At 49.0% G+C, this 26,843-nt stretch overlaps 1 protein-coding gene across 7 annotated transcripts in view; it reads right to left on the bottom strand.

Annotated features, from left to right (window-relative positions):
- COL26A1 (collagen type XXVI alpha 1 chain) overlaps positions 1-26,843 on the bottom strand; it is a 133,289-nt gene that overhangs the window by 1,369 nt on the left and 105,077 nt on the right. For 5 of the 7 annotated variants that reach the window (XM_054085132.1, XM_054085135.1, XM_054085133.1 and 2 more), the window contains 11 exons: positions 21,866-22,019; positions 19,643-19,687; positions 18,563-18,679; positions 17,245-17,397; positions 14,119-14,211; positions 12,922-12,983; positions 10,485-10,547; positions 8,156-8,200; positions 6,752-6,796; positions 5,959-6,043; positions 2,563-2,731 (listed from right to left, as the gene is read on the bottom strand). In XM_054085132.1, coding sequence (XP_053941107.1) covers positions 2,563-2,731; positions 5,959-6,043; positions 6,752-6,796; positions 8,156-8,200; positions 10,485-10,547; positions 12,922-12,983; positions 14,119-14,211; positions 17,245-17,397; positions 18,563-18,679; positions 19,643-19,687; positions 21,866-22,019 — 1,031 coding nt within the window. The remainder of the gene's footprint in view (positions 1-2,562; positions 2,732-5,958; positions 6,044-6,751; positions 6,797-8,155; positions 8,201-10,484; positions 10,548-12,921; positions 12,984-14,118; positions 14,212-17,244; positions 17,398-18,562; positions 18,680-19,642; positions 19,688-21,865; positions 22,020-26,843) is intronic. The other 2 variants (XM_054085136.1, XM_054085137.1) reach the window with 2 other exon arrangements.

Raw genomic sequence — 26,843 nt, 5'->3', positions numbered from 1 at the left:
TGGCCGGAGCGGTTTGCTTAGGCAAGAATATCATCAGTGGCAGCGTGGGAGGCTGCATTCACCTTTAAAATGTAATTAAAGTGGGACTGCACAACAGCATGGTCCTTGAGTAAGCAGAGAGGAATGAAACCCCAGCTGAGAGAGAGTCCATTTGGTCTAACCTACTGACCCCAGATTAAAGATACAGTTGCCCGTGAGAGAGGTGCAGCTCAAGAGAGCAAGAAGCGTAGGGCGAAAACCATGACATAGCTCATACAGGAATCTGGGCAAGTCAATAAGTAAAATGATTGAAACCCAAACCTGACCAGTCTTTGACAAGTGACCTGGCAGGATTCATTGCAAACAACTGCCGTTAAATTTCCTTTGCTTTTGACAGTGATTTGTTTTAGAGAAGTTAAATTCCAAAATCCCAGTCAGTCACTATGAACGACGTGAAGAGAGCACCCAAGCTAACGCAACAGCTTTGAATTCAGGAAGGCAAACTTGGAAGAAAAATTTCTTGTTCAATTCAATATGAAGACTCCAAACTGCCAGGGAAGTGAAAATCGCCCTGTTGTACCTCCTCTTCCCCAAATTCAACCCCACAGCTACAAGAGCAGTAAAACCGAATTTTGCTATTTCCCTTTTTAATAACTGTTTTGGTTCTTTTGGTTTCTGAAACTGCGATGAGGAAACTCTGCTAATGCTGCCAGCGACTGCAGGCAGCACCACCTGCCCGTGCCCGTGCTTAGACCGAACTAATATCGGCCAAGGCTTACTACAAAGTAGCTTCTGTATGAGGACAGGGTTCTGCTCAGCACCAGCCCACAGCACTCCACCTGTTCGGAGAGGGGTGGTTCAGTTTCTGGAGAATAGGGCCAAACCAAGTAACTCCAGTGATCCCAGAGCAGCTGGTAATTGGTTCAGCTCTGAAAATATAAAGATCTTCAGAAGGAAGGTTTCAATGTTCTGATGTCTCTGTAGGTCAAACATGTTCACAGTGTATGTGGGAAGTTAATTTACTGTGTAGCTAATGTTGGGCTGGCAGAGCTCCTTCAGTTTTACGCCTCGTGTCCAGTGCACCACGTGCTTCTGGGTTTGCCCTGGGAAGATCCCTTTGGGTGACACAGTTGCTGGACACTTGGACTGTGCAGTTGTCGGTCTTCGCAACAGTTTCTGGCAGCAATATCGTAGCAATGCAGTTTGCCCTTTCCCACTGGCTCTATCTCACACTAGGAATCACCCAGGATGTGACCAATTTACCCGACTCAGGCTATAAAATGACAAACACAAACTCAATTTGCTCACTTCGTCCTGGGCTGAATTTGAAACTGTTGGAAGGGGGTGGGTAGGGATTAAAAAAAATAAAGACTAGACCCATCAGCTCTGTTGATACGTCTCAGCCTTTCTAACAGAAATCACTGTCTACCTGAATGACATCTGCTTGTCTGATTTGGTTTGCAGAGCAGGTGTGGAGATTCATTTGTCACTGACAGGCAGGTTCTTAACCCCGGAGCTGGGACCTCCCCCAGAATAACTGCAAAAAGTAAAATGACTTTGTGTTTGACTCCCAGTGCAGGATGAGCCCTTGACAAGCCTGATTCCTTAGGCTGTGCTTTGCTACGACACTGTCTCCAGAGTCAAATGGCAAGGATTTACTCAGAAGATAAAAACAAAACAGCACGTAAAGTTTTCCTTATTGATGTAGGATTAAGAAACTATTGCAAAATATCCTTTTCTGTGAAAAGTTATTGCTAGTTCTAAAATGAATTATCTCTGAATGTGTGCAGAAGTTGAACACAATACAGGAAACCTTGCACAATTCCATCATATCTCATACAAACCCCTCCATGCTTTCACAGACATCGTCAGATCTCACTGCAGATAGATAGAAAGTCAATGTTGCCATGAACATTTGCATCAGAAGTCCACGCTCAGCTAGACAAGACTGTAAATATTGCCACTCACATGAAATTTGCAACATGAGAAGCCCAGATTTTGATGCTAAAGCCCAAAGAGTAGCCTGAAATTTCAGAGTAAGAGCCTTAAATGTTCTTTGAATTTTCCAATTTGTTCTTTGCTTAAAAGAAATCCCTGCAGGACATGCTTTAATGGCCTAGGGAAGGGGTGTCTTCACCAACATGATCCCACCTCATGAAATAAAAGCGGGTGCCACCAACTATACCGATGGACAAGGCTAAGGCTTGGCTTTGAGTCTAAACGGGATTGATTGTCTCGGCCAGTTAAGCAGTGCTTTAACTGAGTGACTTTCAAGGGCAGTGGGGAAACAAGGGGAGGATTAAACTCTCGAGGCAAAGTCAGGAGGTGTCATTTCTGCAGACAGCTTCTGAGGATACCTGCCGCCTGGAATCCAAAGGCAACACGACAAAATAAGGAAGAACATTCCAAAGACCCTCTCTGAGCTATGGATAAGACATTCCCTGCAATAAGGGCATAGTGTTGGCCAGGTGAGGAAACCCAACCCTGCAGCCTCCTACCCACTTCGTTTGCACTCTGCAATTAAGCACTGGGATACTGAATCTTTAACTGGTGAACAGGCACAGAGAACACAGATGCTCCTACTTCATCCGATTGCTTCTCCTTTTGGCTTCACTGTCGTCCAGCAGTGAAGAGAGGATCTGGTAGGCCTGAGTCTGCGGGGGTCCTCCACGTTTGATCTTGATGCTGGTTCGCAGAGGGGAGCCTGGGATCACATCTTGTCCAGAGCCTGGCTCAACGGAAGATAAAGAGTCTGTAAGGAAAGAAAGTCACGGGAGAACTCTATTTAACAGGGGAGGCTAAGGACAGGGTAAGCGGGCCCTTCTGAGTGGTACCTCTTCTGGAAGTGGTGTTGGCCCTGCCCGTGTCTTTCCAGCAAACTGTGGAGCTACGTATTTGCTGCTGTCACACTGCTCCAACATTAGGGCTCTTCCCTCTGCTCTGTCTACACTCCTCGGGGTAAATGCCCTTCCTGCACGCGGCCCAGCAGGTCCTGTTCCTGTTTCTAAGTCCATTTCTAAAGCCTTGCTCTTTCATTGCTTGTAACGTTGCCGGGCCGCGGCCGCTGCTCAGCACTGCCCACAGACTCCTCCTCTGAGCGCTCACAAGGAATCGATGGTCCTGGCGGCTTAAGTACCATCTCACTCCTTGTAAAGGAGGACATTCTGAGGCACTGAAAAGACTGAATGAAAGGATCCACCCTGGGCTACAGCCAAATTAGCAATAAAGCTGGGAATAAATACTAACTGCCCATTGCGCCAGCACGCCTCGTGCTACACACCCCTCCTCTTCATGTAATCCTGCCCTATGGAGCTAAACAGACATCCAGCTACAGCCATGCGACCCTTCTCCCAGCACTCAGCGACAGACGCTGATAACTCCGTGCTGCCTCATTCCTTTTAATGCCCCCATTTCATCTTCCCTTTCACCTTACAGGCATGTCCTCGTTTCCCTGCCACCAGCTTAACCTCACACCAGCCCTGGTCCAGCCTTGGTTTGATCCCACGAGGCAGTTTCTGGTTCATGCGAGGGTTTGGCTGTCCGGGGATGAGGTGAGCACTGCCAAACGATTTGGGCTTTGGCGTGTCCTGCTGGGCTGCTCCCGGCCGCTCGCCAGGCCACGCCATCTCGAGCCGCCCTCCCACTGCAGAGGAGAGGTTTGTTTGCTGGAGTGTTTTGCCTTGTTGCTCGGGCGGCTGTGGTTTTGGAAACCACACTGATTGTGGAGTTTCTTTGGAAAATGAGAGCATGCGACTGGCATTTCTGCGTGGGTCCTTGAGCTCGACTGAGCTGGGCTGCCCGGGAACTGTGGTCAAATCCTTAACACCTACGGTGGGATCATGACCAGCGAGTCGGTGCTGGGTGATGTAAATCCGTGTGTTGCCTCGCAGTGCAGGGAGGTCTGTGCTCAAGGACATTCTGGTTTGTTATTTTATGTCTTTTTCTATTGGTTTGGGGTTGTTTTTTTAACCACACACACACACAGGGCGGAACATAACTGTACAAGGCAAAAATGCCATGCTTTTGCAGTTCTCCTTCTGAACAGTATTTTTGTAGGGCCTAAAATATGTCTTAAGTTAAAGAATGGAACTAACAGCACAGAGTAAAAATACAATTATCTACAGTTATTGGATAAAAAAAGAACTATTGGCAGTCATACAACATAGGTGTTTAAATATGGCCTTACTACACTGTACAATTAAAAGCACATCCATTTTTGCCACTGCAGTTACAGTGGTGTAGAAGTATACAGGGGTATAAATAACTCGTCGACATCCTAAGCAATAACAGAAAATACATTTATGTCAGTAAAAACGTCTTGCCAAAATGACTGTTGCAAATAACGGCAGCACATGTCTCGTTGCCAAACAGACTGTAAAGATATCGGCAAAGTGAGCAGTTCTGCAGGGGCAAAGCTGTGCGAGTACCCCGGGCCCAGGCAGTGGCTGCACCAGATGCCCGAACCGACTGCTTCACACGACTATAAATGAAGGCACAAAGTAAGAGACAAGGGAGCACCAGGCCTGGGTGCTGTAGCACACAGCGCTCCTGGGCTGGTTCCCCTCCTGGGTGATCCAGGGCCGCCTTCCTAGCACCTCCACCATCTCAAAGCAGAGGAGCAAAAAACCATCTTTGCCTGCCCTTGGCCTATAAAATGCAATGAACGCATGAAGCAAAGAGGACTAACGCAGGGGTGAGGTCAGGACGACTGTGGTTAAACTGTGGGTTTGTGATTCATGATTTCCCGAAAAGCTTAAGCTGTTGCTGCCCATTGCTTGTGGAAACAGCGCTTTGGCCACTAAAAGATGCGTCCGCTGGACAATGCGGAGCACAGACCCAAGCCAGCTCAGCAATGTAACACAGCACTGTGCACTGACACCGTCTGGGCTTTGATGTGCCCTCCAGCATCACCATTTTAGCGTTGTGGTGGCTCCCACAGGGGCAGGAGGCCCTCACAGCATCTCACCTTGTGGCACAGTAACAGACGCACCTCAAGTCACTTGCTTAGGAACAGCCAGTGTTTTAGCTGTTCAGCATTTTCCTAGGCAAAATTCCATAACCAAAGGCCATTTCAGGATAAAGAGTTGATCTGAAGGTGGGAGCAGCGCGACTCACAAGTGAGAGCAGGAATGAGGTCCCACACATCAAGGACAGTATTACAAAGAAAAGCACTCTGGGGCTCGGTCAGTGCTTGTTTCTCACAGGCTGGAACGGTGGATCCAAATAACTTTTTGCCTCTACCGTGTTTCTGAAAGGGAAGGGACTGGCACAGCAACTTTTAGCAGAATTGATCCTCAGGTACCCCAAAGGGACAAGTCTGATCCGTGACCATTGCACAAGCTCTGGCTGAGGGAAGGAACCACTCGGTAAGGAGCGACGCCACACACTGCACCAGCGATGGGAGAGCAAACAGCCTCAAGAGAAACCTGAAAATCTATCTGAGAAGAACACGTGAGACTTTCTTTAATTCTGATTGGGAAAATAGGTTTTATGTAAGTTATAATAACGAGACATACAGGGATCTCTGGTTTTCAGGGCAGTGTGGGAGCACTGTTTAGGCTTTCTCTGTAAAACACGAGACAAGGGCCTCAGTGGCGGTAAAGTCACTTGGAAGACTGTTAACAGGATTAAATGTTCTGGCCTAAAGACTTGAACAGGCATCTCCCTGGGAAGCCAGTAGGTGATCTGAGCCACGTGGCGTGAGCTGCTGCTCGTGACTTCGCTCTCTGAATTGCAATAAAAATTACTGTGGGGTCATTTCACCTGGTGCAGTACAGCCAGAGCAGCTGGTGCTGCCCGGGGAAGCTCTGGGCCTCTACAGTTCTAAGCATCCTTTACATCGTGTTGGATACCTGGGTTTGAAAACCTGGCTTAAATAGATACTGGGAGTGTGCGGGGACTGGGAGTATGTTTAACCATTGAGCGGCTGCCTGAATGGAGCCCTGGTTGTCTAGAAAAGAAAACCTTAGTGACACTTACCGTGAATTCCTATCATGTGCTCAAGAATTAATACCCTTTCAGCTAAAATCTTCAGAGCTTCTCGAAGCTGTTGAACACCTTCCCCCTGCAAGACAAACAAAACTAACATTGGTATATGTTGCAGGATAGGCTTCCTGTTGATAGTGTTGTCACAGAACTGTGAAGTGTGAATGTTTAAAGAAAGAAAAGATGTTGAAGGGGAGAAAAAAGCTGCAAGGGTGAAGCAGGAACACAGGGGAAATGCAGAGCCTCTGACCCAAAGCCATACCTTTCAGCTTGGTTCCTTCTCCTGCAGTGGCCAAGCCCATCGTGTATTTTCCTGTCAAACCTTTCTAATATGCATCTGACAACTACACTGAACTACCTGGAGAACCAGTTCTGTTCTTATCTGACATTTATGCTGAACATCAAAGTTACCTGGGCTTCCTCTTTGTTGTTACACCAGGAAATGGGACGTGTAGGTAGCACCGTCTTGTTGCTCCCGAGGGACAGTGGAGGAGGAATTCTCTACCTCGTAGCAGCTCTGTGTGGCAGAGCAGTCACTGGGACTGAGGTGTTCAGAGAGGATGGTGAGAAGGGCAGTGGACAACCTGGTCAAGGAAACCTCAGACTGGGATTTCTAGCCTGAATTAAGTTCAAACCAAGGGTTCACATCATCTCTTGCTCTGCACTTTTAACTATAGACATGACACACGCCCTCCACAAACCAGCCTACCAAGAGGAATATGGGTGAAGCACACAAAGGTAAAGAGTCAAAAAGGACAGTAAGACAACAGTAAAAATGCATGCTTACATCAGCACTTTTGTCACCTTCCTCACCCTTCTTGCCTGGTTCACCCTAAAACAAACAAGAAAAACAAATTTGTTTTCACGTGACCGAGAGACCCGTCCCCTCCCTCCAAAGGATCAAATTAAAGGCATTTCACCAACAAACTGACTCTCGGACATGTCTTGCCAAAGGCCAAAGTGCTCTTCTGAGTGCTGTCCTGGCTTCCATCAGCCTCCCAGGAGGTCATCACCAGTTCTAACACTGGTGGACACGGCCAGGACTGTTTGGGCTGCAGAAAGGCTGGTTGCCATGGCCTGGGCCCACGACAAGACTCTGTACTCTCACCAAACTCGCAGTGTGCAACGCTTTAGGCTGAAACACTACGAGAAAAACACTGCTCTTCTCCCCCAAACATGCATAATGTTCATCTTTGATGTAGAACATAAAATCCTCTATTCTGCTTTCATTATTTAGTAACATCACTTCCAGCCTCTGAAGGTGCTCATTAAGCTTTTCTTTAACAAAGATCCTCGTGTGCTGTGAATATTGGTCTGATGTTTCCCCCCACTAACGAGGAAGTTCATGCATTTCCCGAAGGACAGATGACATGGGGAGATTAAACCACAAACTAAACTTAAAACAAGGCTAACAAGTGAACAAAACAAAGTGGAAGTGCCCGGGCTCCTCAAACCTGCTGGACATCCCTACGATACTTGCAAAGCAGGGGTGGGTATGAGAGGAGGGACTGCAGAAAAAGTTGTGTGAATTGTGTGAGATGATGAAGTGGAATTAAGGAAGATGGAAGAAAAACCTCCTAGAGGACCTAGGACCCCTGGATTCTGCCAGCCAAAACACCCCTGCTCACTCCGCCAGCTCACTGCCCGCCAAGCTTCATCTCCATTGTTCTGTTTGCGCCCAGGCCTATGTGCCAGGGCAGACATCTCCCCTGTGCATCGGTTCTGCTATTGCCAAGAAATCATTTGGAGACATCTCTTAATCTCATTAAAGGCTTTCCAGCTCCACTTGGCAGCCCAAGGTGCAAGAGGAAGCTGAGAGCAGCTGAGTGAGCTAACAGTGCCCAATGTCGGGCTCGGGGAGGGCCAGAACCTCGTGGGGCAGGGAGGGGGCTCCTGTCTGCCAAGGTTTAGCTAGAGAGGATCTGCAAGCAGAGCACGGCTCTGTGGGCGTGACACCTTCCTGATCACGGCATTTCAGCACGATGCAGGAAGACTGCGTTCTGTTTGCGGAGGAATGAGCTAAGGGGAAGCTGCCTACTGAACAAATGTCTAAGCTGGAGACAGTTGACCTCAGCACCGCATCAGAGAGCGCCGGCTGAACCAGCTGCAGTCCAGCTGGGTGCTATTCACTGTGCCAGGCGGGCACCCAACCCAGCTGAGCCTCACAGACACCCACAAGTCCATCACTTACAGGCAATCCCTTAATGCCTCTCTCTCCAGGCAGCCCTGCTTGCCCCTGTTGGAAATAAAGTCAGGGTCAGTAGGAGATAGTTTTCCATTTGACAAGAACACAGTGTAATTTTTCCTAGTGGAATTAAGATGGCTTAATGAGAAACCTTGCACTTGGGATAACATGAAAAAAAAATCCTCTCCCTTGACATTATCACTTAGAGGCAGCGAAAGGGGGTCATGGCTTTCTGTCAAGCATCGGCTCCAAATCCCATCACATTTTGGACAAGTCGCATTCGATACAGAGCTGCTCGGCTCAGTCCCCCCTCACTAAGACGATTAGCAATGTTTTGAACTGTACAGCAGTCAGTTACATTATAGCAGGAAGGCATTCGTCTGGAGATTTCTTTCTTACAAAGGTACTGCATTCTTCCCTCTAGTAAAACCGAGGGCTGCTGCTGCCCCAGCCAGCAAAGCGAGCCCCCGACCCTCAGGATTTCACCTGCCTCCTGCTCCACACCTCCCTGCGATAACCCCAGCAGCTACTGATCAAAGCACACCCACAATATTTTGGTTGGGTTGTTTCTCTTTCCTGCTGGGCTAATTTTCACATTGTTATCGAGGGGCGAGTGGTTGTTTTTTCTTTTTTGGTGTATTTTTATTTTTAACACGGGAACATTTTGCAATGGTCCGTGTTCGTTTGTGGTGGAATGAAACGCCATCAAACTGAGCATCTCTTCTGCTCCTCTTCTGTTTCCCACCCCAGAGGCTGCTAGGGCAGGGCAGAATCCCTGGCCAGGAGAGCGGGTATGGATCATTTAATGAGAAAGCAGAAGCTGGAGAAGAGGAGGCACAATTTAAAGCATCTTTAGAAAGCCACTGAGGAAACAGCCACAAGTTTAACTTGGTTTCTTCCCTAGACACACACAGAAACAAACCCATCCTTTTTTCCCCCAAAAAAACTACCTCATCGGCAGCAGCTTTTTGTAGGATCTGCCAGAAAGAGGGAGCTCTGTTGGGTTTGTGCCCATCAAAACCGTGGCTTTGTATAAAACCAACGGCCCTTGGGCATCTAGCACACATTCCCATGAGAGCCACGCTGCGCTTGGCGAGCAGCTCGCCAGCACGAGACCAAGGCCCGTATCAACACAAGGAGTGCCGGGAGGAAGGGCCGAGCTCTGCTCCGAGCATCTTCAAAGGGCAACGCTTGGATTCTGTTCTAAAGGGATGAAGGTGTGTGAAAAAGCACAGACAGGAGACAGAACAACACACTCAGAACACATAACCAGGCTGTTCTCAGCATCCAGGGAGAACAGGAAAGGATGTTTTCAGCCAAAAGGGGATCACAGGGTATTTAGGCTGGATGTTAGGACCGTCTTCCATCCCAGGCCTTCATGAGCCGTGCTCCTGAAGGCTGCCCGGAGTGAGGTGGTGTGTCCCTCACCGGCGCTGTTCGAGAATGAGACTAACTGAGGCTGGCAGTGAGCGGCAGACAGAGATGAGCCATCCTGGGACACGCTCAGCCTGCTGCAGGTCTCTCTATATCTGCGCTCTCCCAGATTAAGCAGGGAGAATGTTTAATAACGTTTCCTCGAGTCTCAATACATACTGTAAATCCTCCCCTGCTTTTCTTTGCAGCTGCACAGCTCCTCCGCTCTGGGTGAAGCTTGCTCTAATTTGTATCCACCAAACCCAAAATTGCAGCGTGGAGTTGTCAAAACCAGCATTCAAATCCCCACTCACAAAAGACAAAAAGCACACAGACCAGCCTACAGAAATCCTGCCAGAAAAAGCAGCCAGCTCCACTTTCCATGCTAACAGAGGGAGGACAAGAAACAGAATATATTTTTTTCTATTTAGCAAGACGTTCTGATATTTGAAAATCTCATTTATCCCCAACTGGGAAGGAGAGTTACAATCCTGATTATCTAACAAGGAGAAAATAAAATCCAAGTCTAAAGGACTTGTCTGTACTGATCTGGGGAATGACTTTGGTTCAGGAAAGGTCTGATGAGCTTTTATTGCCTTCTTGCCACAGAAGGAAGAGTTCAATCACACCGTGCACAACACTCCACAATAAAGAGCTTTGGTTGGCAGAAGAAAGATGGTCTCCACAAGTGTTTATAGACCATGTATTTGCTACCTGAATCTCTTTAGGGAACAGGAGATTTTGGAAGCAATTCACCCTCTATCTGTACAGTAACCCCTCCTCTTGGTTCTTGCAGCAGACCTAGAGACTCTATACCTCAAACTGTCCACGGCTGTGATCCCACAAGATTTGAAAGACCCATGGTGTGTTCTGAGCACCACCCCAGATATCGCTGGGAATCTCTGTGTGTGTAAATCCTTACTCTCTCTCCTCGGTCTCCTTTGGAGCCTTTTGGTCCGGGTTGTCCTGGAGAGCCTGGTAAGCCCTAGAAGAGATGCAAACCAAGAAGGAATTAATTTTTCTACCATGCATCCTTTGTGTAGGTGTAGGGAATATATTTCCCAGTGATCCTCCACTCCTGAAAACCTCGGACACCCGTTAAGCAACTGGGCTTGATTCTCTTTCACCTGCAAGCAACACCAATGGAAGCTCTATTCACAGATACCCTGAGCGCTATAGTTTTTGCACATCCCTCTGTTTGGGTCTTTTAATGCACCGTGAGCTACTGGTGTAACATCTGCAAGGGGTCAGTGTGACGGGATAGCTCTTGTTCTCATTTACAAAGAAGAAATTAATACACAGAGAGTATGGTTAGCTTAAAAATCCCCCTACTTTGCCCTTCTTCCTAATTGCCTCAGTGGGTGGTGTGAGTAAGCACACATACCTGAAAACTAATTGGATTGTGCGGTGGCAATGATTTTGAAGCCATTCACTCACCCTAATAAACAATTTTCAAATGAAGCCCAAACTCCACTAATAATTCTGCTCCCTGGGTTGAATAAATCCATAAACCAGTCACCAGCGGATAAGAAGGGCATAGGCTCCACATTTCTGCTAATTGAACTCATTGCAGAAATCGATCCAAGTTCTTCACGTACCCACCCAGCAGAGCCCCGGCTCTAAACCAGACAGGGAGAGAGCATGACTGTTTGTTTATACTCAGCATGTTGGCTCCCCACGACCACGTGCAAGATGCTTTTTGCCACCTCAGGTGTATTGCACACCGCCTCGATGACTACAGCGATGAGACTCCTGCTCCACTCCAGAGCGCCGGTGACTTAAGCCAGACGGGTCAAGAGCAGCCCCCAGAGCCCCCAACCTCTCAGCGTCCTGAGGAACAGGCTTTCTGGCATAGCTGTGAGGAGCCTCAGCATTGGGTTAAGTGGCCCAGGAGTGGATGGGAGTGTCTGAAGGTCTAAAATGTCTAAGGCAGAGCGCTGCCCTGAAGGCAGCAGTGCTCACCATCAATGTGTGGCTCCTGCCTGCGGCCAGCCCCACCAGCTCCCCGTCACGCACAGCGCCCTGGCCTCCAGCTTAGCTACACCTCCCCCGGGCCCACAAGAGATTCAGAAACTCAGGCCTGGTTTAGGTGGTTAACCAGGGCTGCTAAATGAGGTATGGCACAAACCAGACTTGGCCCAGTGTCAAACACACAGCACGAACAAAGCTTAAGTCTCCACAAGCATCCTTTGCTCTTGCCAGCTCTCCACAGTGACTTTCAGTGTGTGATTACACAGGGATGCTCAAAAACACCGAATTCCACAAATCTGTGGTAAAAAATAGAAGATTTATAATGTGTGTTGCATGTGAAAAAGCCAGACTCTGCTACAGAACCTATTTATGAATTGGGAATCACCTTATATTTAATCACATTAAACTGCATCTGTCATTTTGCTGCCAAATTTCCCACTGTGTTCGTCTCTGTCTGGAGTTCCTCATTGTTCTCCAGAGCATTCACTAATTGAAAGGATTCTGCTACGCTGGCAAACTTTCCCTAACCTGTTGTCTATCGCTTCTTCAAAGCGATTAATAAATGCATTGGGAAAAAACTCTTTTCTCTACTTCTAGCAATTCCAAACCTCCTTTTCTCAGGATCTAAGCTGTATCCCTCTGCTAAGTTCCTGAACCTTTCTCTCTGTACTCTTCAGTCACTTTTATCTCTCTAGTCATGTCAGATCCCTTTGACACGTTTGATGTTACTGGTTTACCTCCACACTAAGCACTACCCATCCCCAAACTGTAGCAGCCAACCACAATTTTGAGTTGCTTGGCCAGTTCACTATTCATTGCAACTTCATAGGTGCTTTTTCCACCTATGCGAGTACTTTGCCTTTCTTATCCCATAAATTCTTTCAAAGGATTTCTTTATCGCTCCATTATCTTCCCCCCCTCCACAATGTTTTTATCAATAAGTAATCAAACTGAAGGGAATTTGTGAGATTTTTCTTGACTAGAAAGCGATGTTTCTGAAAAAGTAGGCTTCACAAATCCAATTTGATCAACCAGTGAACTCCCATTGATGCACTGTTGTTCTTTTGATGTGTTCCACAGGAAACGCAGTATTTCTATTACCAAGTTTGTGAAGCCCCTCTCAGATCCTTTGCATCAACCCGGGCCACAGCACAACGTTTTGACACAGCAACAGCAAGATGTGTTGCTATGATTAAGGGAAAACCTGGGAATCGGAACCATTCCAACCTCTCCACACAATTCAGAATGAAAGAAAGATCGTAAAATCCCAGAATTTCACAGGGAACAAAACATCAGATCCGAGACTTATGAAGTTCTGCCCCTCTTGGTGCAATCAGATGTTCCGCACCTAAGCCCCGACTCTGCCCCGAAGCACTGAAGTGCCTTACTTGTGATCCAGGGATTCCAACAGGTCCTGGTGGCCCTTTTGGTCCTGACGCACCTGGTGGCCCTGCAGGGAATCATCATTTCAGACAATTTTAAGGAGGTTTAGCAGAAAGGACCCTAAGTTTGAAAGATGCAAAATTCTTTTCATTGTTCAGCTTAGTCTCCTAATAGGTAAAAGCCATTCATGGATCACAGGACAACAGCATCAGTGCTGCGTCACACGGGATTTTTTAATCCCCACATCCCGGTACAGTACATCCCTGTGCCCTAGGGAAGGGGTTGGAGGGCTGGAAGGACAAGAAGGTGAATTTAGGCAGGAAGGACGTCAGTAACACATCGCGTTTCCCTGGTTTATAATGACAGCTCTTGAGAAAACCTAAACTAGATCTGTGAAACAGCTACGTCAGAGGAAGGCAATGCAGCTGCTGCTCCTGAAAGAGGGTCTTGTCGGTGGCCAGGGCAGTGCCCAGGCCTGTCTGGGCTGTCTCAGGTGCTGTCAGATACAATGGACGTGAGGAGACGGATTTTGGGTGCAGCCCACTGAATCAGCCTCAATAATTAATGCCCCACACAAGTGCTTAAGTCAAAGAATAATGGAACTGAAGGATGAAGAAAAGGCCCTCCTAAAGAAAGGAAAAGCCTTTCCTGCAACTTCTGGGAGTTCACTCCAAATATGCATCATGCAAGGAAGCGCTGATGTTTGCAGCAATGGTATGGTTTTAAAGCCACCCATCAGCACAGGGAAACAGAAGACTCGCCACTGAATTTTCATCCCAGATTCTGATTTCAAACTTACTGTTGAAAACCTGAAATAGCTCAAACCAGTCCCAAAGTCTGCATGTGCAGCACTGAGAGCAGCTGTCCACATCCTGCTCGGTGGAGCTCTACAGCACGAGGACAGGATCACAGCAGCAGCGAGAACAACTCTGCTCTCATAAAGCAATTCATAGACAACCCATTCTTAAAGACCGTCTTTAGTTGTCCCCTTCTCAAGATGTGTCCTGTAGAACAATCCGCCAGTATCAACAGAAACCTGGTCACTTCTTGCCACCCTTCCTGCTCCTGGACCTACGGCTCTCATGCCCTTCCAGCGAGGACCTCTCGCTTTCCCTGCAGGCACACAGACCGCTCTCCATCAGAAGTTTCCTTTGCTCACCTTCCCCATTAGTACAGCTTTACAGCTCAAATGAGTTTGTTACCTGGTGGCCCGACGGGTCCTGGGGCTCCCCGTGGTCCTGGCAGGCCGGCCATGACGGTGTCGATGACAGTGGAGGCCAGTTGCGGTTCTCCATCTGCATTGAAGAGGAGAGCCGTTAGTGTCCCTGCAGAGAGATCTGCTCTGTCCCCGCAGGCAGGACTACTCTCCAAAATCCTTTGGTGGCCGTTGATGGCCACAGGCAGGTGGTGCTGCCATCTCCAAGACGCATCTGGCTCCTGAGAAATCAAATGTGGATCTGGAGTTCCCTCCTGACTGACATGGGTGACCTGAAGCCAACCTGGCAGCCTGGCGTATCCCCCCAACACAGCATGACCCAGCACAGTGACGCCTCAAACGAGGACGGGAAACTCGTCTGGCCAGAGCAGCAAGGCCTCTCAGAGGCACAAGCACAAACAGCTTTGAAAGCAATCACTGGAGGGTTCTAAATCAAATGCTATTCCCTTCCTCCCCTCCTTCCCCTTCACTCTCTCTGCTCCGTTCTCCCCTCCTCGGGAAGGGCTGTGCGTGGCGGTCAGCACAGGGACGTCACTTGCCACAGCTCTGTTCTATGCTCTTTTCCACCTGTGATCGTGCTTGGTTCCCCTCGCTCTCCCCATGAAATATGTGTTATCTCCTGTGTCCTTTGTAAATTCAAATCTTTGAAATGCAAGAATACACAGCCCTCAGCAGAGCGAATGTTGCGTTCTTTTCTCTTTTCCCTAACAACCCTCTTAGCTTTAGCACAGGAAAGAGGACGGAGCTGGCTCCAGACCATGCAGCAGGGCCGATCTTTTCCAAGTGGCAGAGAAAGCAGCGATCCTTGCAGCAGCAGCCAGCAGCCGGCAGGACAGTTCAGCTTCTGGCCTACGGGTAATGTTTCAAAGGGATAAATTCTCCCATTAGAGGCTTGATTCGGTGAGACAGGATGGAAATGAAGTAATCCTGTCTTAATTTCTTTCTGCTACCTGATCCGGAGGGAGACAACTGGGACCAATTTCTTTACCGCAGCACAGTGCAACTCTGGGAAAATATTTGTCTCCCCGTTTTTGGGTTCTCCCTGCTGATAAACACTGACAACAGGAACATATTGTGATTAATAAAGGCCCAGGCAGAACCAAATACTGCGCTTCTACTAATAATCTGATGCAGCTTTCTCCCATCTCCAGGGGGGCTCATGCCCATTACCAGGAATGTGCTTCCCTCTGCTGTCAGCAGCTGGAACCTTGTGTTTATGGTTTGCAGATGTGCTCTGTTCAAAGGAAATAAATTAAAAAATCTACCCAGAATTTACAAGGCTATGTTTTATTGGTTGTAGAGCTCAGCTTTCCACTAGCCTGCGGTGGGCAGAATGAGCCAACACATCAGCAAGATGGTAAGGTTTTGTAAGAGAACAGTCTGGATGTTGCTGTAACTCCACCCCAACCCCAGGGACAGCCAGGACTTGCAGCAACACTTGGGTTAAGAAAAATTTTGAAAACTAGAAAAATTGCCATAAAGTTTTGGGCTCCTCCTTCTGCAAACTGCGAAACCTCCACCAGACACGGGGGACGTAGAGGGCCCCGGGGATGTAATGGCCCCCGTGAACTCACCATCCTCAGGTCCAGGACAACACAGAGCTCACCCTCCCAACATGGGCTGGGAGGGCCGTGTATCAATGCCAGCAGACAATTTTTAATTCACCCACTAGTTCACAAGAGAGTTGAATTTAGAGGGTGGTTGGAGGGAGAGGCAGCAGAACCCAAACCCTCCATGAGGAGCCTTTGGAGAAAAATGAATCCAGAGCGGCACCATTTGGTGGGATTCCGTAAGGCAGCAAGGTGACTGCAATGCAAAACTTTCTGGTTTATAAGGCTCGTGAATGCAGTAGCTCAATCGAGACTGTGAAAATCTTAGTCCTACCCATATGGTCCAAGTAACTGGATATAACCTTGAGCTGTTAAAATCCTTCCACAATTAAAAATACATCTGTTCACTTTCAGGAAAAGGAAAAGGAGTTGGGACAGCGGAGAGGGTGGAGGGAAAAGGAAAGGTCTAGAAAACTGCCAGACGCAGGGAGATCCATTAATCCTTGGCTGTAAGTCATACACCTGACCTTGGAAGCTGGATGTGAGCAGAGGAGCTGGAAAGAGGCACAGCTGAAGCCTGGGGGAGTGAGGATAGGACACCCGGCAGAGCCGGGGCGCCGGGCGTTTACAGGCCAAGCAGAGATGCAGCTGAGCTCTGCTCTGTCACTGTTAGAAGCCAACTACACACGCCTGGGCCGGAAGAAATCAGATCAAGGCCAGATCTGAGAGCACTCGCATAACAGCGCGTGATGTGCCTTTCCTAGAAAGCCTTTCTCACCACGCACAACACAAATCAAATGAATATCTTTTTAGATCACCATAGGCTCAAGGAAACCCTGACCCTCCAGCTACAGCAAAGGGATAAATCACAGCTCTTGGTCTGGGCTTTGGAGTTCGTAGTTCTGTGTTTTGCATGGATGCAAGCTAGCGATGTTGTACCAGAAATGCAGGTGGAAGACACGTCTATGAGGTGGGAAAAGAGATGATTAACAGATGTCCTTATTATGTTCTATAACTTCAGAGTTGCAAACCTTTGGTACCGATTTCTGAACAACCCTGAGCACTGTAACAGCAGCACCAAGAGGTCTCTCAACAGCGCGGTTCCACCGCACCAGTGCCCACCCAGTGCCAGGCTGCTGCACTTCTTCCCTCCCTTGTCTTTTGTGTGACCTCTCTGAGCTCTGTCATCTCACCTGAGGCTCTCTGCACAGCAGTCACTCATGATGGAAACCTAAAGGACACCAAGTTGCCTCCTTAAAACTATGATAAGCCCAGAAAACAAGGCACAGGGAACAGCTATAAATCCCCCAAAGCCTGTTCTCACTGATGGTTTAGAAGAACAGTTCCTTAGCTCCTCATTTTGGAGAGGTGAAACCCTTTGGCCTCTAAGTCTCATGTGTTTAATCTTGAAGAAACAGCCAAGAAACCCATACGTTTCAGACCGTCCAGCTGCAGGGCTCTGGCAGAGCCTGGCAGGGAGGTGGAGGAAGAGCTGGGCTGCTCCACGCCTGCCCACTCTGCTGATGTACCAGAAAAAAACAAGAACTGAGGAGGAAACTTACTTTCTTTTTCAGCTGTGGGCTGGAGTGAGTAGAGAACCCCTTGTTGAAAGGTAAGAGGAAGGCTTGGGGCAGCTGGTGGCCCTGGAGGACCTGGAGGACCTGGGATCCCAGTTTCTCCTGGAAGTCCCCTTGGTCCTTGAGGTCCCAACAGCCCTGTGCAGACAAGAGAAGATGTGTTAGTGCATTTGAAGATGTTCTAAGGGATGCAACCGGGTAAAAAGGCGGTAAGGAGACAAAGGATTTCTGTCCTGGGAATTAGGGTGGGGGGAAATAGGAACAGCATCCCAGTTTTCCATCATTTGCTTTTAGCATCTCCCTTGGCATAGCAGATGACCTTACTTGGCTCAAAGGTGCTGTGAAGCTCATTACCTCAAAGAGCAAAATCTGCCCCCCCCCGGAGGCTGAGCAAGAAACTAAAGGCAGGAGGGCATGAAATCAAGCAGCACCCTTTCTCTTCCCCCTCCACGTACACCTGTGTATCCCTTACTGCCAGGAAAGCACAGGAATATCCACAGAACCCCATCAGTCCCTCAGCAGATCGATTCCGCTTCCTGTGAGGCTGGAAGGCTCCCCTTGCAAACTGAGAAACCAAAAGGCAGACACAGCCCTGGCCAGACCTCAGCCATTGACAGGTTGCCAGAAAAACCCCAAAGAGCCTTCAGGGCCACTCTCACGTTTAAGGCATGTTCCAAGTTTCACATCTTCCCTGAGCTCATTTACAAAGCACAGCCTTTCAGACACACACAAAGCACAGAGCCCAAGGTCTGGCACCTATTGTGCAGTATCGCCTTCATCAAAAGAGGCAGGAACAGTCTGAGGATGAAGAAAGTCTCCCTGCTCAGGAACGGAGTGAACTCTGAAAGAACAGCCTCAGAACCTTCTCCTTTGCCATACAAAAGCACCATTAGTTTGACATCCTGGCATCTCACAGCTTGACACACGTGGTGGAGAAAAAAGGGGAGTTAAACCATGCACATAGCAAGAGTGAAGGGGGAATGCTCTTCTCCAAAGGCTGACAGATCAGAGACTGTTCCTCACAGCTCCCGAGCAGGATGGGGAAACATGAGCCTGCTCTGCAGCTTTGTGGGAGGAGCTCTCTCCAGCTCCATGGGAATGCCAGGGATTGTCAGTGCCCACACAGCTGGTTGCCTGCTCCCAGAGCTGCTGGCCGATTGCAGTGCCCGGGGACAGGCAGTTATGGATCCAATACCAACAAGAGAAGCTCCACATCTTGTGTGTCTCTTATCACAGACAAGGTGCACAAAGTCAAATATCCCCTATCATGGTAGCACGTATCATGGTATCCTCCAAGACTTACCTGGTGGCCCTGCCGGGCCCCTCTCACCGGGTTGTCCCCTGTCTCCTTTTGGCCCTGGTGGTCCTGGAAGACCAGTTGGTCCAACTGGGCCTGGAGGACCAACCTGTCCTGGCAGCCCTGAAAACATTCAGAAAGGAAATTAGTTGGAGGTTTCTCACCCAGAGGACACAAACTGCAGATGTTTCCATGACCAGGAGCCCATTTAAGAGCAAGAGCGCCTTCTCACAGTATTGCAAAACACTTCTCCCCTACCAAAACCCCAACAGCCCTGAAACCTGACTGCAGCCAGTTCTTCCCAGCATAGAGGAAAGAACAGCAGAAACACTGTTTTGCAAGCACAACACACTGTGCTGCGAAGCGTGGGTCAAAACATTTCCTCGGTGGTATCAATCAGCCCCAGTCCCTCAGTTCAACCTTTATGACTCAATCTCATGAACTGCTGCAGACCAAGAGCCATCATTTGCTGCTGGCATCCTCAATCACGCTGCTGCAGCGGAGCTCTAAAGGAACTGGCACTTAGAGCCCTGGGGGTGGAAATGGCTACGGGAAGGACCAGGAGAAGCAGCACTGAGTAACGTGGCAGGCGAGTGCTCATACTGGTGACCAATGGTGTTACCAGCATAAAAGAGACAAGTGCAAAAAGGAGGAGAGAGAGCGAAGGATTCAGGAAAGAAGGGGGAGGGAAACAAATAGGCCACATCTTCAGCTGGCATAAATCAGCTCTGCTGCAGTGGCATCGCTTTCAGAGAGCTGATACGATGCTAATGGTGTTTAGTCCTATCACTCAGCATACGCCCTGCTGGCTCCAGCCACGTCTCCAGAGAACTGCCTCTCCCCAGGCAGCGCTTCCCATCCTTCATGTGCTGGGGAAACCGAATGTTTTGAAGGTGGTAAAGCTGGCATTTCACCTCTCTGACCAGAGCAGCCCACGATCAGATAAACCCCAGCCTCCTGGAGGCTCCAAACCCCTGAGGACTCCTGGCCACAACGACCCTTCTGCTCCTTGGGACGCATCATGTGCAGGACTGGGCATAGCTGCACATGCTTTGAAAGAGGAAATAGCAGGAACCGTTGACTTACCCTGTGGTATCAGCTGCTCCTCTGCACCTCTGTGTCCTTTAGGCTCTAATTGAGAGGATTAGAGGGGAAAAAAAGAAAATAAAACGAAAATATATGAAAAATTAGGTCTCTCACTGCCAACTGGCTCAGCCACAGTACATGTATTTTCTTACTACTCACTAGAACGGATCCTGTTGATTAACAAGCTGATCAGAAAGGCCAGCAGTGCAGCTGTCTCAACAGCTCTGATTGCTTTTAAATGATGGTCTGTTCTCAGCCCTGTCACTCACCGATGAAATAACTATCCTAACAAACAGTAGCAACTTCTCCTGGCCTTCAGCCTGGAGAGGTGTCAGCCAGGTCATCCAGGAACACTCCCACCAACCAGAGCATCCAGTCCCCATCAACCAGCTTTGTGTCAGGCACCAGCATTCTGCTCTCAGTCCATCCCGTTGAGAACTCTGGTGGCACTCAAGTCAGGATCTGGATATGCTTTGGCTGAAACGCTAGAAGGGGGGCAAAGCAGGCAATGCTTCACATAAAGCTGTGGGGAATGGGGTGGGAGGGACACGGGCTGGGCTTTCCACAGCCCCACACCACATGGGACACTCGGATCTGACTATCCCCTCTTCTAAAACCACACTTGATGAAAGATCTCCTCAGGTCTGCGATCTCCGGATGAGGACCTAGCCAGCTTGGAGCAACAAGTCACGGTAGTGTTGAAATCACACAACGCAGGCAGTCCCCAACCATCCCAAAATCCACAGCGTGCTTTTTTGGCTGCCTTTGAATTGTAGATAGAAACTGGTGTGGGCAGGCAAGGAAGCCAAACATGGATCCAGATCCATGAAACATCCCCACAGCTCCTTAGCAAAGAAACACTTTGAAGGCCACAGAGCTTGTGCTTGAGCAGGCAATCACATGCCAATAAGCATCTTAACCGATTACTTCTAATTGCTGAGAGACACTGTCCTGACCCAAAACGGTCCAGCATGCGCCTGATTCCCAGCTGTTGACGCTCGAGTTCTTCCATGCTGGGTTAAATAAATCCGGGGTAGAGAACTAAAGGGCAGCACGGATGAAGACTCCACCTGGCAGCACGCAGGCAGGGCTGTGGCACGCAGGCGGCTCAAAGCACAGCCCGGAGCTCTGCCTGACAAGATAGACTCTGTTAACGCTCAGACGTCACCGGGATCCAGAAGGTGATCACCAGTGACCACCTGGGTTTGCTGCAGGGATGGGGGATGCTGACAGGGACCATGGGGTCAGCCTGGAGTCTGCGCTACAGAAGAACCGTTCTGGTGTGCATCACTGCCTGGGTAAATAGCACTCGCTGAACAACAGGAGATTAGTCTGTGTACAGGGGCTCTGAGAGAGGCCCTTGAGCAGAAGGGACAGAGTCGTTAGTGCTGTTGCTGGATCGACTTTAGTACTACGAAGTGCAGGTGCAGAGTTACTGTGACAGCAAAAATAAACGACATGGAGAAGGCAGAACGAGCCCATAATGGACACTGGGGGAAACGGCTTTAATTCAGTTCCTGGCAGCAGGCGCTGTGGTTCTGAAAATACTTTGCAGAACATATTGTTAGTGAACCTCCCTCCACGTTGTGGCACCCTGTCAAATTACAAACACGGACCACATCTGGTCTGCGTTGGTTGCTCCAAGTCTGCTGCAGTCAGGAAGGGCTGCCATAATCAACTGCTCGGACCCAAAAAAAGAGAAGGAAAAAAAAAAAAAGAAGGAAAAACAGGGCAGGCCCTGCAGAGGATAACAAACTGCTCTGGGAGCAAGCGAAGCTACTGACAGACAGGGCTTTGGAAGCAGAGAGTGGGGATCTCAAAATAAGAATGCCAAGGTCAAGGAAATCCGATGCGTGGGGATCTGTCTGGCCAAGTGGGCGCAGAGGGAGGTTTTCTTCTAAGTGTATTTTTTTTTCATGCCACAAGAGGGATCATAAAACAGCCCACTGTGCTTATAGTAAATTTAAAATATTGAACGCAGACTGCAACCGAGGTTGCTGTTCATGGGAAAGTTTTTCCTTCCAATAAACCCATGGATTGCCTCTACACCTCCATTATAACCCTCTTCCTTTATAAAGCAAAGGAAAGGAGTTGCCAGTGTTTCCCTCCAATCCCTCTCCCCTGCAGCTCCCAATACCCAGACTGGCACAGCCTCTGTTTCAGTTACCCCACAGGAATCGTGTACGTAGGGTGGTGATTTGGGGATGAGCACGTTAGGCTTACCGACAGATCCCACTGCTTTCCTCAGGACAGTCCCGGGATTCAGCAGGGGAAAGGCATCCGGTAGCAACTCATCATCCCACGTGGCTGTCGTCCCAGCAATCGGCAGGTTGTTTTCCAATGATGGGCTCCGCTCCGCAGCCTCGAGCAGAAGGATCTAAGCAGGGGGCATGGGGAAGCAAACAAGGTCAGCAGGATGGTTTCACACGTGTTTCAATTCTGAAGAAGTCTTGAAACTCCTCTCCTTGCCAGCAGGAGCTGTGAATAACCGCATCCTGGACCGCAGGGGGTTCTGTTAAAGCTCTGTAGGTGCTCTGGAAGCAGCAGCAATTGGAGTGGAAAGCTGCTGCCTGAAGTTGCAAGAGGGTCCTGCACACGCCCTCCTTGGAGAGGGCTTCGCTGCTTCCAGAGAGCCTCAGCCTCGCATGGGATTGTCTCCCTGGGGAGAAACATGAAAGCAGGAACCAGAGCCGGTGATAGGGGACGTGGCATTTCACTATGAGGTTACGTGCTCAAATCCAGAGCCATACGGTCAGACCAATCCTTGGCAAAGGGATCAAAGAAAACGAAAGACGCTGAGGAGCTGGAGCACATCCGGAGAGGGGAACAGAGCTGGGGAAGGGTCTGGAGCCCAGGGGTTCCAGGGGCACTGAGGGCCCTGGGGCTGTTTAACCTGGAGAAAAGGAGGTGAGGGGAGACCTCATCGCTCTCTGCAGGTCCCAGAAAGGAGGTTGTAGGGAGGCTGGTGCCAGGCTCTTCTCCCAAGGGACAAGCGATGGGATGAGAGGAAACAGCCTCAAGTTGTGCCAAGGGAGATTTAGACTGGCGCAAACCACCTGAGCAAATACTGATTTAGGGATAAGGGAAATAAAAGAGAGCAAGGCTCAAACTTTCCACTGAATCCCTAGAAGGTTCGGTTTTTACAGGCTGTGTTGTCTTTACATAATGAAGTCACAGTGCAATTATAAATGAGAGTGACTTGGCTCCACTTGTTTGTTTTTAAATTGCAATTATTACAAGGTTTATCACTTATTTATTACTGGGCCTGGTTGGAGCCAGGACTGCAGCAGCGCCAGGAGTGATGAACTTCCCACAGAATGCACTGCCTGACAGGAGGGAACCAGAACCCAGTTGAACTGGGAGTTGGGTTAAGTGCAGGGGAACCAAGCCTCAGCTGCTACAAACAAGCAACGTTCTTCCTTTATTGCAAAGATCTTTAATTTATGGATCCAGAGTCTCGAATCAGGTCACAAGGCTTTTACTCAGCGGGTTTCTCTGATTCAGGCAAGGTTCAGTCCCTCCTGCACTTTTGTGCTCCTCCCCAGCCATTTATTTGTTAGACTTTCAAGGCAAGATTCTATCTGTTCACAAACGCTTAAGTATTGCCTCGCCATAACCAGGCTTAAATCCCATTGCCATGGGACTTCAGTGTACGTTGAAGACCTTTTCTGAACCCCTTTATACCGTTATATTATCGTGTTCATTCCTCAGTGAAACCCCAGGTCGTTGCCACAGTGAACTCAAGAGCAGCAATGGTCAGAGACCAGCAAAGCGCACGGCTCTGCCGAATGTCGCATCTGGAATAAAACAGCTCCAAATCATTTTTATGGGTGATAAGAAAAATGTGTTACCACATAATCAACCCAAAACAGTGGCAATGGTATCCTTTTCATTAAAACAACATGGTTTAAATGAGCACTTCGCTGATAAATGCTGCAAAGGATTTCAAGGTACGCACGGAATAACTCAGAGTGCTCTTTCATGAATCCACGGGATGCGCTCAGCAGTCGTTAAGGCTCAAACCATAGTAACCGCTTTATTTTCCCTGGGCACTAAGCGATAGAGTTCAGGAAGTCTCCAGGCTTGAAATTGCTGGGAAATTCTAGTTTTTAGGATCAGGACTGAAGAAGTGCCCAAAAGAAATAAAGCAGAAAGAAGGGAGTTCTCACATCCGTGAGATCCGTGGAGCCAAGCTAAAGAAGGAAAAGCACAAGGGATTTGGTGACATGCAGAATCTCACACTGTACAGCTCTTCCACCACGCAGCATCCTCGTACGAGCTGCAGCACTCAGCCCGAGCGGGGTCCCTGTGCATTACTGCAACAGTACCGGAGCCATCCATCTATTTTCCATCACGTTCTATTTTTCCTAAGGCTGCTGTTGCCAGAGCCAAGGGACCCGAGGAGAATTCCCACTTTCATTAAACAAAAAAAGAAAGTTTCTAGCCCTCGGAGCAAACTGCTGGAAAATGATAGCAGAGGGGCTCACGGCCAGCAGGCGAATTAGCAAAATGTGCAACGGATTAAAGCCTCGGCATTAAAGCCTTGGTATTTTCTAGTCAATAAGGTTGAGGTAGAGAGGGGGACAGCACCAACTGAAGAACACATAGCTTTGGTTGGAAAACCTCATGGCAAGCAGTGCCCACTTCTGCTACAGCTTCCAGTGCAAAAGGTCTTAGGGAAAATATGGAGAAGAGAGGCAGAAAACACCCAAATGCCACCACAGAAACAAAATACATCTTGATGCCATGGGTGATATTGGTCACCCAACCAACTGGAGCAGGTACAGAGAACCAGCTGAAGGGCAGCAACCTGGTTGCTGACTGTGGTGTCAGGAGGGCAGATCCCTGCCGAAGACCCAAAGGCCTTTCCTCACCAGTTTGTGCCGCATTGCAGAAGGTGAACGATGACCTCAATTCAGCAGAACACTTGGGCCTTTGTCTTTTCTCATGTATGGAAGCAAAAAGTCAAATCTGAGCCTAAATGGACACGCTGAACTGAAGCCTCTGGCAACAGAGGTCCCACCGGCATGAGGGCTTGTCTCTGTTTTCCAGACCCCACCTCTCCGATGCAGCTGAACTGGGTCAGAAGCTGGAAAGAGCTGAAATGGGGCCACGTCTCCTGCCAACAGTGCAGCAGGAGACGGGCTCGACGCAGGAGAAGGCGTGTGAACGCGAAGGGAATGCAGGAGGGATGACGCACTGCGCTGGCCAAGGAGCCTGCAGGCCAGCGCCAGCGCAGAGGTTATTGCCTGCAAAACTCACCCCTGGGCCTTGCAAGTCCCGTGGAGCCGCCAGGCTCACCTCTGTACAGGATCTGGCGCTCGCTCTTCTCCTGTGGCTCAGAGCCTGGCTCTCCACCGCGGGGCCTGCTCACGCGCAGGGCCCTCAGCAGGGACGTTAGCGTTATGTGCCTTACACTCTGTCCCAGCTTACTCAACCCACCTCCTCCTTTTCCATTTGCCAGCATAAACTTTCTAAACTTCAGACACATACCACATCTCCTGCGTCAGATCAACAGCTCGGCCCAGGGACAATGGAAACGGGAGGAAGGTTTTCATCTTCTTGAGATGTTCAGTGTCAGAGGACTTTTTTTGGCTTGTAGTAGCTTTCAAGAACCCTGTTTCAGTTGTTCCCACACATCAAAAGAAGATTTCACGAACATGGCCTCCTCCCATCATCCGTCCTCCGCTTGCATTCCTGATGTCCTGTCACCCGTAGGTGCTAGAAACAAGGAAAGAACAGCCGGACTTCCAAAGATTCCAAAATTGATACAACAGGGCTCAGAATGCTTTTTCTTTGGAAAAAAAAAAACCCCATGCAGATGCAGGGGAACCATTTGACATAATCCAGATGGATATAATTAATTAATAAAGAGGGGATATTGGGTCTCTTGAAGCATTGGCGGAATTAACTCCCCTCCATCCCTCTCTAAAGTGGAGGGAAAGAAACTGCACGAATCCAGCTCATCAGCTAAATATTCCAGTGTAAAATAAGATTCCCTTGATCTTGTAAAGATGCAAGCTGATTAATAACGGTAATTGCATAACTTGTTGGACATATCTTTCTTTATAGCAAATTATTTGGCAAAATATAAGGGCTTTTAAATAATTCATCAAGACAGAGCTAACCAGGGAGTTTTACAAAATCAGATGGAATGGTATCTCTCCTGTAGCAACGCTAAACCTGCGAACGAGAGGCTCCAGCGCAGATGCCACGGCTTGGTTTCAAAAGCCAGAAGACGTTCAGTAACTGTCCACTAGAATGTGATGAACCAGGTGCCCAGAGAGAGCCTGGGTGACTTCATCCTTATCAGATCTGAGAGATTCTGGCCAAAGGGAACAAGATAATGAGTGCATGGAGGAGTTTTCTCTGTAGTGATAAATGATGTGGGGAGCAATAGCTGATGTCATTGTGGTGACCCAACGTACACCAAAAGGTAAGGTTTATGTTACCAGCTATTGCATGGAAGACAGAAACGGGGACCAAAGGCTTCTGCCAGTGCGCAGGTAGTGCAGCTCGTGCTCTGTCTGCAAAGGTTTCTGGGGTTTCGTACAGATTTACAGGATTTCCAAAAAACAATAACGCAAAACGTGACTGCTCCATCAGCAGGGACCTCCTGGGGGAATCAGAGTAGAGAAGACACAAAAGCCCAGGCCAGCCTGCTAGTTCGGATGCCATGCAGGCAACGTCCACAGATCATCAGAACATCACGGTTTTGCTTGAGGGAGCAGCAGTGAGGAAGGGCTGGCAGTGGTGTGACTGGGTCACTGCTCTCTGCGGCCCCTGGGGAGCTCCTCCGACACTGCCACCCTCTGCAGATCCCCTGGCTCTGCTGCTGGGAGACGATGCAGCTGCCGTCACAGGCACCTCGAGCCACGAGAGCCAGGGGAAGACGCCAGATGTGGAAAGGATCCAGCAATCCTTCAATGCTGTGCTAAGAGCTCATTGCAGAGTCAATACACGAAGGGAGCTCAGAGTGAAACCAGATTCCCTGCTATTACTTTAAAACACCTGATAAAAGCACATTGGAGCTCTCAGCTTCCACCATCAAAATCACATGGCTCTTGTCTGCCCATTTATTGCTCGTCACCTGCTGGGGACGTAGCAGTGCTACGGACGGGGCATCAGGCCAGCCTGAGATGAAGTCAGTCTTGAGGAAGGAACATCTGTTCTCAGCCACAGCTTTGGGGTCCATTCTGCT

Source organism: Cuculus canorus, chromosome 20, assembly GCF_017976375.1.
Source record: "Cuculus canorus isolate bCucCan1 chromosome 20, bCucCan1.pri, whole genome shotgun sequence".
Lineage (NCBI taxonomy): Eukaryota > Metazoa > Chordata > Aves > Cuculiformes > Cuculidae > Cuculus > Cuculus canorus.
This window is presented reverse-complemented; position numbering and strand designations above follow the sequence as displayed.